This window comes from Ceratotherium simum, chromosome 37 (genome assembly GCF_057802395.1).
Source record: "Ceratotherium simum simum isolate JZ-2026a chromosome 37, ASM5780239v1, whole genome shotgun sequence".
NCBI classification, from domain to species: Eukaryota; Metazoa; Chordata; class Mammalia; order Perissodactyla; family Rhinocerotidae; genus Ceratotherium; species Ceratotherium simum.
In genome coordinates, this window is record NC_141936.1 from 28,199,564 (window position 1) to 28,215,819 (window position 16,256).

The 16,256-nt window shown below is 36.5% G+C and overlaps 1 protein-coding gene across 11 annotated transcripts in view; it reads left to right on the forward strand.

The window, feature by feature from the left end:
• Window positions 1-16,256, forward strand: part of KANSL1L (KAT8 regulatory NSL complex subunit 1 like) — a 125,851-nt gene that overhangs the window by 58,938 nt on the left and 50,657 nt on the right. For 9 of the 11 annotated variants that reach the window (XM_087424884.1, XM_087424887.1, XM_087424894.1 and 6 more), the window contains one exon: window positions 14,286-14,490. In XM_087424884.1, coding sequence (XP_087281010.1) covers window positions 14,286-14,490 — 205 coding nt within the window. The remainder of the gene's footprint in view (window positions 1-14,285; window positions 14,491-16,256) is intronic. The other 2 variants (XM_087424890.1, XM_087424891.1) reach the window with 2 other exon arrangements.

Here is a 16,256-nt window from a genome sequence, read left to right on the forward strand (position 1 = left end):
GGCCACGTTCTGAGAAAATTAAGTTGAGGCTTTGATAGCTTTGTGGGAAAGAAAGAGAAATCAAAGCCAAATCCAGAAAAATCAAGTGAAGTTTTAATAGCTTGTGAGTTGAGAGGAAGATATGCCTCTGGTAGGGAGATGAAAGGAAATCCTCCCCATATTTAGCTAGGACCACCTTCCTCCAGGGGCTACACCTCATAGTAAACATAAATCCAAAGGAAAACTGGTTCCCCCTTCCCCACCCCTATAAGCAGCGTGAGAGAGTTGCCTTGGTGCTGAGCAGAGCAGAAGATAAAAGAAAAAAAAGGAAACCTGTTTTTGAGATAGCCTGACCATGATAGGGACTTTCACATGGATTTTCAGTCCAAATTTGCATCAATGCATCATCCAAGGAATCCCTAGTTTAAAATGCTTCTGGAATGGCTAATACCACAAGGCAGATGGCAGAGGCAAAGCCACATTCTCTCTGGAGGAAGGCACCTTCTTTCTTAGCCCCAGGAAATCCTCAGGGATAATTTTTCAAGAGCAATGATCAGCACACAGTCAAATATAATCAAACATGAGGAGACAGAGCAATAATAATAAGAATAAGGAGAAAATAACAGATAACAAAAACAGATCATAAAATTTTCAGATATCAGAATTATCAAACACTGATTATTTAAAAAACAGTGCTTATTCTGATTTTAAAAATAAAAGATAGGCTTGAAAATATCTGCAAGGAAGAAACTATGAAAGTGACATAGCACATGTGAAAAAGGTCCAAATAAAACTTATGAAAAATGCTGAAATTAAAAACCAAGTGAGTTTGGCAGCAACATGGACACACAATTGAAGAGAGAAGGTGAAATGTAGAAGATAGATTAGAAGAAAAGTTCCAGAATGCAGGAAAAAAGACAAAGCAATGGAAAATACAGAATAGTCATTTAAAAAACGTGGAGAACAGGGCCGGCCCCGTGGCTTGGTGGTTAAGTGAGCGCGCTCCACTGCTGGCGACCCGGGTTCGGATCCCGGGCTTGCACCGACGCGCTGCTTCTCCGGCCATGCTGAGGCCGCGTCCCACATACAGCAACTAGAAGGATGTGCAGCTATGACACACAACTATCTACTGGGGCTTTGGGGGGAAAAAATAAATAAATAAAATCTTTAAAAAAACAAACAAACAAACAAACAAAAAAAACGTGGAGAACATATTGAGCTCTACTATGAGACTTAATTGGAGACCTGGAAGATGAGGTAGAAAATGAAGCAGAAGCAGTATTTGAAGAGACAGCTAGAAGATTACCTGATCTTAGGAAAGACACCAAATTCAGGAAGCCAACCACAGATTCCTGAGCAGGACAAATATGAGGAAATCTACCCCTAGAAAGATAGAGGAAATGTGAACAAAAGACAAGTGGAACATCTAAAAGCAGCAGTGGGGGCGGGGGAGGGGGAGGAAGACGTTGCTGCAGTTGAAGCTGCTGTTTGACTGACAGCTAACTTCTCAAGAGGAGTAATAGGAGCCAGAGTGCAGTGGAATGGTATCTTCAGGGTGTCGAAAGAGAGTAACTGCCGAGAAATTCTATACTCGGAGAAAACATCCTTCAAGTCTGAGTGTGAAACAGATGTTTTCAGACAGATCAAAATGGAGAGAGTTTGTCACTAGTGGACTCCAATTAATGATCACCTTAAAGGGTGTGCTTCAAGCAGTGGGAAATGGTGATCCTAGATGGGTAATTGGAGATGCAAGAATGAAGAACCAATGAAATGGTAAATAACCCGATGGGCATATGTGAACAAACAGTAGTAACATACGTCTAGTGGGGTTTAAAAAAAGCCCATGGGAGCCGGCCCAGTGGGGCAAGCAGTTAAGTGCACACGCTCCAGTGCAGTGGCCCGGGGTTCGCAGGTTCAGATCCCGGGCGCGCACCGACGCACTGCTTGTCAAGCCATGCTGTGGCGGTGTCCCATATAAAGTAGAGGAAGATGGGCACGGATGTTAGCCCAGGGCCAGTCTTCCTCAGCAAAAAGAGGAGGATTGGCAGATGTTAGCTCAGGGCTGATCTCCTCACACACAAACACAAAAAAAGTCCATGGGAATAGTAGCATGTGGTTCCGGAGGAAGGTAAACGGATTTAAATTGTTCTCGGGTCCTTGAATTGCTCAGGAGGCCTGTAAAAGTGCTGATTTAACTTTCGATCTTTCTAAGTTAAGTATGAAGAGAAGGTCCACGTGGGGGTATGGCTTCTTAGGTGCTAATAATGTTCCATTTCTTGACCTGAGTGGAGGAGTAGGAGAAGCATTGCTTCATATTTACAAGTTATACGTAAGTTAAATGTTCTATGTGCTTATCTATAGATATCTTGTATTTCCCAATAAAGAAGTTAAGAAAAATAAGGCACAAATTATACACTTTAAAAAGGATAAATAGAAAATACAGTGGTCATTATAGTTTTAAAAAAATATTTAAATGCCATTATTAATCCTAAAACTGTGAGCAAAATTTGACTAGTCCCACGTTGTTAAAATTATAGCCTTAGAATATCAAAATTTTAAGATAGAAGTGGGAATGTGATATTTAATTTGTTAAAAGGGAATCAAAGAGAATTATATCTCATTTCAACATGTTACCTTAAAATTTAGTGGTAGAGACTGATCCGAGTATTGATTTTGTAATCCTTGCCCTTTTCTTTATCTGTCAAATTGGTCTTAATCTAGGATATCTGTTCTGTCTTTTCCAATGAAAGCATTCATACATACTTGTGGAAAGCAAATGAAGAATGGCCAAAAGAAAAGGACCAGTAGCTATCGTGTATTTTTAATTGTCCCCTTTGACCTGAAAAGTACTCTTCTATTCAGTTGTGAATGTTGAGGCACATACTCAGCTGAAATGTGTAAATTAATACAAATGTCAGACCCAATAACAGCAGTACAATAATAGGAAGTTGCAGAATGTTTGTAGCTATAGGCAAAAGGTATATTTAAAAGTAACAGGAAATTTGGTAATTTACTGTGTTAAATAATATATATTTGCCTTGTATTGTCTTCAAGTTGTCATTATGGTGTCTAAATATTTATATTCTCTCTGTTCCAAAAATTTTATAAAGTCTTAATCAACACGATGTTGTTCAGTCTCCACTCTAACCAAATCTCTATAGTCATATTATCTTAAAAGCTCCCTGTTGCGTCTATTAAAATGTAATATGCCACTCAGCAGATCATGACCAAGAGTTACATGTGTGTCTCACAGTAAACAGACCAGATGTTGGGAGACAGTGTGCGGTCGTGGGAGAAGTAAATGAGATAGTACACATAAGACTCTTATCACAATGCCTGCTGCAGAAGAAACAGCCTAATAACATTAGCCATTGATATTTTTATGTAACAACATAATGTATATTAAAATTGTGGATATAGCCTGTTGTTTGTTTTATATCCTGGGCAGTGTACTAGTCATTGATTTAGAACTATTCTTACCCTTCTAAAAAAATGCTTCAGAGTGGGCCGAGTTAGGAAACGATTTGAGGGCATATGTAGGGCCTCACAGGCCAGCTGTTACTGAGGACATTTATCATGCAGGTATGTACTAGGGGCCACTGGGGCACCAGCTATCTTTCCATCGTATCTTTTGGGAAGATGTCAAGTTGCCGACACCTTCCATTTGCCTAGTCTGTATGGGACCCCGTAATCAAGCCCTCTGAAATCCAGGGTAAGCACACTATTGGGTTTTATTCTCATGGTACATAAAACACAGCTCCTCTGGGGCCCGCCCTGTGGCGCGTAGCAGTTAAGTGTGTGCGCTCTGCTGCTGGCGGCCGGGGTTTGGATCCCGGGCGCACACCGGCGCACCACTTGTCAGGCCATGGTGAGGCTGCGTTCCACATAAAGTGGAGGAAGATGGGCACAGATGTTAGCCCAGGGCCAGTCTTACTCAGCAAAAAGAGGAGGATTGGCAGATGTTAGCTCAGGGCTGATGTTCTTCACAAAAAACTAAAACACAGCTCCTCAAAAGACCATCTTGGGACATTTAATCTCCCTCCCCCAACCCGCACCCCCCATCCCCCTGAAAAGTTTTAACTTTTGTTTATTCTTAGTCAATTATGGTGTTTTTTGTAATTTAGTGGCTTCAGGCTAACTTGCAGTTATGGGACTGTGTACTTTCTTACGTCTTCTCTTTCTTTCAGACATTTCGTGACCTTGGGCATCCAATTAATCTCTCTACATCTCATTTCTTCATCTGTAAATTTACTAGGACACAAATATTTCCTAAATTAGTTTCTAGTGCTAATATTCTTTAATTAAACATTTATTTTTGAGGAATTCCAGTTTTTCAAACAAATGAACAATAAAAACATAAAGATTTCAATACAGCCTAAAATGTATATCTTTTTGTAACATCACTTTCTGCTTTGCTTTGGATGCAATAATTTTATGTTAGCTTAAGTCAAGAGATTTAGTGATAGAGAGAAATTACTTTATTCAACGTGTCTTAGTAACTGTAAAGCATAATCTAGAAGTTATTATGGAAAGACGTACCCAAGACAGAAGGAGGAATGAAGATTCTACTCAAGTGCCAAAAACTTTCAAATAAACCATTTGGGAAGAATTGTCTAAGTAAAATTTATTACACACTGCCTTTCTTAGATGATACTGAACTTAACTCAGTTTTTCTTTGATAACTCAGGCTCATCACTATGACCACATCCTCAGGAGCTGTTGAGATGAGCAGTTGTAGATTCATGAACGAATCTGCTTAGTACGCAACAGATACCTGTGAGGACCTCAGTGTGCCGGGCCCTGAGCAGGGCACTGGGGATACAGTGTTAGACAAAAGTAGATGTGGTCTCTGTCCTCGTGGTATAGAGTCCCTAGTTTGGGAAAAATGACATCAACCGAATAATCACACAAATAAATGTCTGATTTTAAACCCTGATCAAATGCTATGAAGAAAACTCATTGTTAAGACTATCACTTTGGAGTTAGAGAGATCTGAGGTCAATCTCAACTCTGCTGCTTAGAAGCATTGTGATCCTGGGCAACTTTCTAAATCACAGCTAATGAGAACAGTCTGCTTCCTGGATTGTTGTGAGGATAGAATGAGATCACGAGTGTGATATTATTTGATTTTTTTTTACCTGTTTATTGTCTGTCTTCCTGGAAGAGAATGTAACTCCAGGAGAGTAGGAATTTTCTTTTTTGTCTGTTTTATTAACTGCTATTTTCCTAGCATCTAGATCAGTGAGAGTCACATCGTGGGCACAAATAAATATTTGTTGAATGAATGAAAAATCTTTCAAGATTTCTTGCAGGTAATCAGCATTCCATAAAAAATATTTTATACTTATTTGTTTTTTCTCGCCCGTAGTCAGATTGGTGTTTTAGTTGCTGCTCGCATGGCTGTCTCCCGCAGTTCTTCCTCCTCTCCTGTGATTTCACTCTGGACTAGACAATCAGATAACCAACGTGGTGGAAGTATCTGCACCATGATAAGAGACATTCTCTAGTAGGAGAGAAGGCCTCTCTTAACAGTAACAGGAGTGAGCTTCCAGGCATGGACTTACTGAGATCTTTTTGCAATTTCAGCTGTATTCTGTTTACTTGGGGTTGCCAGATAAATGATCTCGTAAGTGAAGTGTTACAGTTCTTCTAATAAAGCATATTTATTCTAGCTTTATGTCACATATCGTAGTTTTTGTGTATAATTAGGTTAGAAGAAATTTAAATTTTGAATTTTTAAAGTTTAGCCACCTGTTCTCTGTCTTAGTTGTTAGTGGACCACATAAAACTTATTGTTTGATATAATTTCTAAAACGTACTTAAGGTCATTTTTCTAATATCCTAATGATCTGTTCTCACCATGTCTGAAATAAATTCACCTGGTTAATTATTTTCCAGGGCACCCGTTTGCCCACTTGTTATTCATTGATTCCCAGCCCCCATCTCTTATTTAATGGCAGTGTCTCCCAGAAGTCAGAATTGTTTTTTTAGCTTTATTAATCTTGGCAGCAGGGTCTAAGATGAGTCACCAGGAAATGAGCAACTGAAAAGATTGAGTCTTCAAACAAATGGAGCGTTACATTTTATCATCAGAGGGAGCCTTCCTGGCTTTTAGATCTCAGTCTAAAATGAAGACAAACTGTTGTAAATGGACCCTTGTTTACCCCATGGGGTGTTATCTCTGAGAAAGTGAGTTCCTACTTGAAATAATGTCTAGATTTTTATGGTGGTGGTGGTTGTTTGTTTTTGCTTTAATGAGGCTCAGAATATGATATGAAATTAAATTCCAATGAATCATTGCCATGCTGTTTATTTCCACTAATGGTAATTATCTCATGAAATGCAGCCATTCTTTCTAATTGGGTATCATAATTGAAAAACTGCGGGTAAACTGGCAAACCAATCGCATATAAAGTAGTTCTTTAACCTTCATAATATTTTCAGTAGACACCTCTCGGTCATGAGAAACCATTGTTTGTTAGCAGCATGTTCCAGGCTGAAGTTTTCTACATAATTTTGGGTTCCTATGAATGACGTTAATTATCGTATTAGCTAGATGTACAACATCAATAAGGAAAAAAAAACTTACCCTACTGTGTTTTTAAAGTAATGCCAGTAGGAATTATTTTCTTTTGTAAAAACCTTACTTTTCCCTTTTTATCTCTATTAACATGTCTGAAACTTAATGTTATAGGGAATGTTTAAAGAAGTTATGATACAACCACTGGATGGAATATCATGTAACTCTTAAAAAATTATGTGTATAGAAAGTATGTAATCATATGGGAACATGCTTATTTTGGAATGTTAAATGGAAAAATCAGGATACCAAAATCATTGTACAGTATGATTTCATAGAAAAAAAGACTTGAAGGATATAAATCAAAATTTTAATGAAAGCTATATTAGTATTTAGATGATGGGATTTTGAAACGTATTTTAGCTTTTATTTTTTTTAACTTTTTTTAATTTCCAAATTTTCCTTTAAAATGAAAAATAGTAATTAGTAAATTACAAAGTCTCAATTTCAAACTATATCTCATATGTAGAAAAACAGCTCAGAGATTATATTGAAGAATCTGAACTGTATCTCCCAAACTATAGATTAACTAGAAATGTCTGACAAACTGTATGTCTCAATTCTCAGAAAAATATAGCTGTCAGACTGGCTTCCTGGTATCTTTCCCTTTATGCTTTGAAAGGCCCCACTTGAAGTTAAGCAGCAGAGGCAGGAGTGGCAGACAGCACTGCAAATGGTTGGTCTCTGTTTCTCTCTATCTTTTATTATGGAAAACTTGGGTGCATAGAACGCGTAGTAAAGTGAATCCACATATTCCTAGCTTTAACAGTTCTCCAGATTTTGCTAACTCATTTCAGCTATTTCTCTTCCTGACAGATTTTTTTTTCTATGGACTTTTTAAAAGCAAATTCTATTGATTGTTATTTATTTATTTTTTTTGGTGAGGAAGATCAGCCCTGAGCTAACATCCATGCCAATCCTCCTGTTTTTGCCGAGGAAGACTGGCCCTGAGCTAACATCCATGCTGACCTCCCTCTACTTTATACGGGAGGCCGCCATAGCATGGCCTGACGAGTGGGTGTGCTGGTGCGCACCGGGGATCCGAACCTGAGCCATCAGCAGCCGAGCGCGTGCACTTAACCGCTATGCCACGGGGCCGGCCCCTTTGATTGTTATTTTAACTGTAAATACTTCTGTATATTTCTTTGATAAGCTCTTTTTTTAATGTACCCACCATGTTATTATCATCTGCTTGGTATTCTTATATTAGCCATAATTTGTTACGATCATGAAATTCTCTATCCATATTCAAATTACCCCACTTGTCACAAAATTATCTTTTTATGATTAATTTGTTATAATCAGAGTCCAAACAAAAACCATATTACATTCGGTTATTATGTCTCCTAAGTCGCTTATTCTCAAATAGCCACTTAAAAATGTATTAGAAGTTCCTAATACAAAGAAAAAGAAGACTGTAACTTTTAGATGACATTTTTTGTTCTTTTTATAAAAATAGTACAAGCTCATTGTAGGAAAACTGAAAAATTCACAAAATACTAAGAAGAAAATGGAAATCACTTATATTGCTCAGAGTATATTTACTTCCTATCATTTTTATACATTATTTTCATAGTTGAGATCTACTGAAAGCAGTTTTATATCTTATTTCAATAATATTATATCTGAAGCTTTTTATATTTAAAATATTTTTTTCCATTTTAATGACTGCCTTAAGATGTACCTTACTTTTTTTACAATGGGTATGTAAATTTTTTTTAGAGAGACAACATCTAATGTGGAATGCCATTTTACAGTTTTGTTGTATATGTATAATATGTTGTAAACATATTATTGCTAGAGTTGAAGAGACTTGTATTTTTGAGTAAGGGGTATACTTAATACCCAGAGTGGAAGAAATGGCCTGGTCAAGGCATTGTTTTCTCTGTACCAGATAATGCCTGGATCTTGATCCATTGCCCATTTGAGAGAGGTGGGTGTTTACTTTTGCTATTTGGAGGACAAGTAATGCCCCTAGTGGGCCATGTTAGTAAGTTTATATAAGTCCTATTTTCTGTAATTTCTTTAAAATTGGTCACTGCCATCCTGTGTCGTGGAGTTATCTGAGTATGTGATGCATTCATTTCTGCAAACACTATTAAGGGAGAAGAAGACAGTAGATTCAACTGTTGGGAGGACTTTCGACATCAGGGAAAGTTGGGGAAAGGTTGCCCCTACTTTAGCTGCTATAGGTTGAATTTATCAGAAAACTCCAATTGATGAAAAGGAGAGACTTGGAATAGAGATTACAAGTCATGCAAAAACAATGATTCTTAGGTGTATTTTTATGGATATATTAGTTTTCTAGGGCTGTCTTAACAAATTACCACTAACTGGGTGGCTTAAAATAACAGATGTTTATTCTTTCACTATTATGGAGGCTAGAGGTTCAAAATCAAGGTGTTGGGGAGGGCCATGTTCTCTGAAGGTTCTAGGGAAGAATCCTTCCTTGCCTTTTCCTAGCTTCTGGTGGTTGTTGGCCTCGTTGGCGTTCTTTGGCTTGTAGACTATCTCTCCTGTCTCTGTGTCTCTCTTCACATGGCGTTCTTCCTTGGGTGGGTCTCCTCTTTGTCTCTGTGTCTCTTATTATAAGTAAATCAGTAAATGGATTTATGGCTCACCCCAATGCAGTGTGACCTCATGTTACCTAATTACATCTGCAAAGACTGCATTTCCAAATAGGGTCACGTTTTGAGGTTCCTGGTGGATATAAATTTTGTGAGGACACATTCTCAGTACAGTGGGTGTGGGTATTTGCGTATAAGAGTGTATGGGGAACTGAGGGAGCTATCGTAATCTCTTTGGGAATGTACATTCTAATTGTCTTCTCCATTGTTGATTTCTACTTTTTCTTAAGTGTGTTTAATATGAGAATGGGTGAATGTGAGGAAATGTTGAAAACTACTGGCCTAAAACAGTATTTTAGAATTCTGCACTGAATACTTTTTATCTGCTATTCCTCGAGAATAAAAAATAAAAATAACCTCATGAAGTCTTTTCCGTGCTTTTATGGTTCTAGCATTCTAAATTTATAACCAGGAATTTTTTATTTACTAAAAGTATTAGAGCAGAGCCTCATAATGTTTATTCCAGTCCTTCTAAGAGTACAATTTGGCTTAGGCAAAAGGTTATTACATACTTGAATAATTTACTGTGAAAAATTGCAGACTATCTTTCACTGGGTTTATAAAAAGATAGATTGAAATCAAATAGATTGGAATTCTTCCAATTTCATGCACCAGTACCACCACCAAGATGACACCAAGAAGGTAGCGAATATATGTCCCTGTATACTTATATCTTTAGAATGTTTTATTTCTGAATTATGCTATAAGTACATAACGTTTATAGAAATTGATTTTGGTAGTGATTTATAGTAAAATATCAGGTAAAAGATTAATCGACTCACTTCTGGGCTTTTGGTTCCTGTAGTAATCAGACTATAGGAATACATTATTTAAAAATGCACTTGAAGTTTCCCATTCATACTCTGTAAAGGCAAATTGAGTGCCTATTATTATCCATAAATATCTTAACTGCCAAGATTTTCTAGGATTGTAATTGAAAACCAATGATTTCAGAAAGTTATTAAATAAGAGAAATTAAACAGTGTTAATAAAATGTGAACTCAGGACTTGCTGATTATTTTCTTAGATAAAGCTGTCAGTCATTTTGCACGTTTAGATTAAAACAAATTTTTTAGACTTGATTCATGTCTTCTCTTTTACAAATCAAACCATCTTATAGCTGTCATCTGCTTATTCGCATAAATATATGGTGGGCATACTTGATTATAAGATAAGATAAAATAAGATACATCATATCTTACTATCAAAAACTAACTTTTCTAAATCAAAGAGTTAAAGATTTAGAATGGAACTCAAGGCAGTGTAAATATACATCTTTGAAAAGCTCTTTTGTAGCCTTCTGTTTGGAGCTGCTTTTGGCTCTTAGGCTAAACATGTTCAATGTTTACTCATTCACTAAACTAATTATTTAGGTGTAGTATGTGTTGTACACGCACTGTACAAAGCACAGAGCTGGGATGATAAACCTGACAATATATATGATATATTTCTCTGTTCATTCAGCAGATATTTACAGCATCTGCTGTCTGCGAGGTACAACAGCAGGAACTTCCGACACAAGTGCAAACAAAACAGTCCCTGCACTGCTTACAGTCTAGACAGGGAGACAGACGTCAGTCAGATAGTCATACAAATAAATGTATAATTATCACCGTGAAAGACGCTCTGAAAGAAAGGTGAGCAGTGCTGTCAGAGGGGATTTGACCTCATCTTTGGAGAGACTACACAAGGGCTTAGAGACCTCCCTGAGGAACTGACTTTTGAACTGAGAGCCAAATGGTTATTGAAAATTCTGTAGGTGGAGGAGGATGTGAGAAAATTCCAGGAAGCAGAAATAAATAATAGGTCTTGTACTGTGGAGTGTGAGTTATTTGAAATGAAAGGAGGCAGCGTGGCTGGAACAGGGAACGAGAGGGAGCATGAGGCAAAGATGAGGCAGGAGCGAGAGCAGGCCAGGCCACTCAGAGCCCCGTGCGTTCAGGATTCAAGTTGAGTTCTCAGAGCAGTGGGAAGGATTTGAGAGATTTTAAGTCATGTGGGGATGGGAGGAAAGGGTATGACAGGATTGGATTTGTTTTTCCAAAGATTGGTAGAGAAGGGACTGGAGGGGAAAAAGTGTGGATGAAGGGAGACCAGTTACAAGGCTGTTGGGGTAATGCTGGCACAACATAGCTTGGATTAGGGCAGTGCAGAGGAAATGGAGCATGGCCTAGGCCTAAAAACCCACCCTCACTGCTCCCCCTCCTCATCGTTTAATTCATCTTAAAGCCGAGTTACGCTCTCTGCCTATAACACAGAGGATCTAGGTGATCCTTTGGGGGATTCTTACTGTTCTCTGATCAAAAGCTTCCTGTTATAAATCTAGAGAAGTGTAATGTGTTGCCTCACCTGTACTATCCCACTTGTACGCCGCTATTTCAAAAGTCCAGTGGTAATTACATATTGATGTTTGTTGATAATTGTCTTGATAACTATAATATGACGACACTTGACACTGGCCCACTGCATCCTCAGTTTCTGGGGTTTCCTAGGTGTACCTACAACTCAGAGGGAACACTAAGCCTTTTCTCTTATTGAAATGTTTTTTCCCTCCTGGGTTTTCTCTTCCTTCTCCTATTACAACTTTTTTTTTTAACTGTCATGTGATGATGGTATCTTATGTTGGATTATCAATGATGTCTTTGTCTTAAGTTCCTGTTTGACTTAATACTTAATTATCTAGATATTCTATTATTATCTCCTAAAGAAAAGCCTTAGGTTATAGAGTCACATGAGCAGGGTTATGTTGTCTTACAAAGAATTTCCTCATAATTTTCCTCTTATTCTGCTTTTCAATGAGGTTCGTTGATTGACCCTTTCTTTAGTGTAAAACACTGTGCAAAATAAGTGAATTTATCAATGATTTGCAGTAACCCTTTACAACAACCTCATCAATTATTTATAAAAGTGGTTTATGTACCAAATTAGCTTTGGTGAGAATAATGTGCTTTACAAATTGATTAGTGGTGAAATAAACAGATTTCACATCTTTCAATTTCAGTAAATTCCCCCATTTAGTTGAGAAGGATAAATTTTGATTATACTTTGCAAGGATCCTTAATAGAAACTGTTAGTTAAAAGTCATCTAAGGATGAATTGTCTGCAGCTGGGAACATACTTAAAGAAAAAGTGAAACGGAGCTTTTTTCCTATGATAATGTGTCAGCCACCTTAGAAACGTGAAAATATGACATTTGGTGACACAAATGACAAGCTTCCCGTTTTTCTTTAAACCAGCCTATGGGCCTCTAGCAGTTCAAAGACTGTGTGCTGTCCTTTCCTAAGGAGATGGCGCCTTACCTCCTTTAGGGCTTAGTCTCAGTGGGGAGGGGAATAAAGCCTCACTAACAAGGAAGAGTTGTAAATAGAGGAGTTAGTTAATTGGCTTCAGCCTCCCAGAATCAAAGCTCTTCCTTCTCCCTAGGCACTACCCAAGCAGTGTCTCTTTTACGAAGCCAGTATAATCTGCCTAAAGGTGTTTCTAACTTGCTGGATGAAGAACCTTCTTTTGTACTGGATCTATTCCCATCCCTGGATCCTAGCTCTCCTGACTCGATCACTTCTAATGCCACCTACTGAAACCTGTCTTCTTCCTGACCATGACTCATTCTGTGCCGGCCACCTGCCCTGCCCAGCGCCTGACTTGATACTGGCCACCATCTATACCTTCTGCTCACCCTTGACATGATAGCCCAGCTCCAAGGCTGGTCTCTCAAGAGCAGACTGTTATAGCACTGCTACACTTCAAGGTTTCCATAGTAATGCATATGATATGTCACAGAAAGTAACATCAGGATGAGATTGCACCTGCTAATCTGAGAGTAGCATTGTGTCTTAAACCTTTCTCAGATAGAAGATCTTTAGAACATTTATTAACTGAGACTTAAAACATTCTTGACTAGAGCTCTCTGAAGACTAAAGTTAATGTTTTAAAAGCGAAATAGTTATCATCAGCTCTTTTCCCTACACTGGTCTGGCCAATAGTACATACCCAACTATGTATTTGTTGAATGTATGATAGTCACCAAATTCCATGTTTAATAATTCTCTTTGGTTTCACCAACATAAGCCATTCAGGTACCTTTATTTCTGGTTTCTTATTGCTTTGTAAAGCATTCTTTAATTACTTGCTTTATCCACAAGCTAATAGACTATTTTATGGCAGCCATAAATATGATTCAAAACCAATGATACTACTATAGGAAAACGGTATCTTGTGTTTACTGTTAAACACAGATTCTACTTGACTCAAATAGCACATTTGGAGCTTAACATGTTGATTACCAGTATCACATATAGCAGATTCAAATGTTGATGTTAGAATACTAAATTGACTAGCTTCTGTCTACATAAATAAGGTTGAAATTGTACGTATACTGCCTGAAAAGCTTAATTATTTTGTATGTAATATACTGATATAAATGAAATTAAATTTATGTGGCAATGAGCATTCACTTTCTTCTGATGTTTTGAAATATTTAAATATATAAAATATTTAAAAATTAATATGAAGAATAATTATAAAGTTAATATGCTTATTTTCATGTGTAGTTTGTATGATCTGTTTCATTATTTTATAGTTGTGGTTTCTGTATCATCAGAATTTTAAAAAATTCCTAAAATATAGTAGGATTGCATCTTTGTTTCAGAATTCCCTGAAATGGTACAGAGTGCTTATTGAAGAGCAACTAATGATGCAGTGATGAGACTTTAGCCCTTTTTAAACCCATAATCCTATGTAGTTTCAGCCGTATGCAAAAAGAATTTGGTGTAAATAGTTACAACACTGTGTAATATACATGAATTATTGATTTATAATGAACATTTACATTGTATTAATGAACTCATGATCATTTCTAACCTATGGGATATTTGTTTTGCAGGAGAAAATAGAAGTAGAAATTATTTGCACAACTTGAATATGTAATTCCCCATTAATATTGATTCTTTCACCATTTGTTACCACAAAATTGGCTAAAATTAATACTCTTCTGTCATAATAGATCAAGGCAATTTACATTTAGTTTTCTTTGTCTTTTTTGTTTGTTTGTTTGTTTTGTTTTATTCCCTCCACTCCTCAATTATTTCATGGCATTTCAGTGCTTCAGAGAATTTAGATGAGCTCTCTTCCTCCAGTAGCTGGTTACTTAACCAGAAGCACAGTAAGAAAAGGAGAAAAGACAGGACAAGATTGAAATCTCCATCCTTGACTATCATGAGTACAGCAGCTCGAACAAGGCCGCTTCAGAGTTTCCACAAAAGAAAACTCTACAGATTGAGCCCTACTTTTTATTGGACCCCGCAGGTAAGGTCGCCTTTGGGAAAACATGAGCAAAGATTTTACCATCAATGTATTTCACATACATGAGGATATGGATTGTACACAGTTATTTAGAATAATTACATCCAGAATGCTTTAAATATATAGTTTATAAATGACCTAATAGGTATTGACAATATATAAGTAGAATTTAATAATTTTTTCAACATAGCAGTATATTCTGAAACTTCTCCCATCTCCATTTTTTTAATCCATTATTATGCTTAAACTAATTTGAAGGAAAATTACATATCAAGGTGATTTTAAAATTTTACTGGTAAAGGTAATAAGGAAAACACAAGTGTACTACATATTTGTCTTTTGCTTGGCAAAGAAAACCTGCACAGCTCTCTGTTATTTTGGAGGAAATGACATTGCTCTCCTTTTTAGGTTTGGTATTTGTTAATCCTGGTGCGTGCTTCTTTTCTTTTTTCTAGAATATAAACAATTCAATTTTAGATGTCCATGCTTACACTTTTTACAAATAAAATATACTTCATTAGAAGCATTCATTTAGAGAGTGTATTTTTTATTTGTTAGCAAAATGTTAGGTATATATCTTTCAATGCATATCTAAATACACTGTGATGAAGGGCAAAATAAGTTATCTCTAGTGCTCATTATATGACATGCTTTTTTTTTCTATTATATTTTTGACTAATGTGTCAAAGGAAAGAAATTCTCCTTGATACTGTCATTTAATAGTGTTTCTGATTATTACTACATTAACTATTTTAAATATATTTGTATAAAAATCAAGATGCTGTGTTTCATTAGGAACCATTTTTAAGTTTGATTTTGTAGGATCCACTTATAAATAGGAACATGGATTCTGATAAATTTGTTTTTATTGATAGATTGATTTTTACCATTTAGTAGTTCAGCTCTTATGAGCATGCTCCCCCAATTTGAAAATATTTTTTAAATTTTTATTTCAGAATTTTAAGAAATTTTATGTAATCATTTTAATGGGAAAATATTTTTATCTAAAGTTTTTATACATAAAAATCATATTTTATTTAATGATTTTTATTTAAAGTTGCTATAAGCAATAGATAAATAACATTTATGAAATTGATTTTGTATTTTCATAGTTATAAATAGAACTATCTAAAATATTTTACATATGAATATGCCATAATATTCTGACTGGAAGGAACCTGCTTGAATAATTTAGGGGATTTGCTAGCTGTTACTAAAATACTGCGTATAATTGATAATGTAAAGATTGGCCTGGAAAGGTGTAAACAAATTTAAAACTTTCAGCAAACAAAGGAGGAAACAAGTGTAAGATTATTGTTGCTAGGACACCAAATATTTTATCATATTCTAGTCACAATGCGAAGCATTTTCAGTACATTATTTTATTTAATCCTCAAACATGTAACGATGAGGTATTATTAATCTCACCTTTAGATGCAGAAATTGAGGTTTAGGGAGATTAAGTAACTTGCCCAGGGTCACACAGCTAGTGAGCAACAAGTCTTATTCCAAAGCCCATGTTCTTACCATTACATTGATAACAGCAAACATAAACCGAATCTTGTGTGTGCATGAAATCTGTAAAGACAATATATTTGGGGGTTGGGGAAGGGGCTTTGTCTGGTTTGAGGTACAGTCATGCACTGCATAATGACGTTTTGGTCAATGACAGACTATATTTGACAGGGGTTCCGTAAGATTAGTACCATGCAGCCTGGGTGTGTAGCAGGCTGTACCATCTAGGTTTGTGTAAGTACACTCTGTGATGT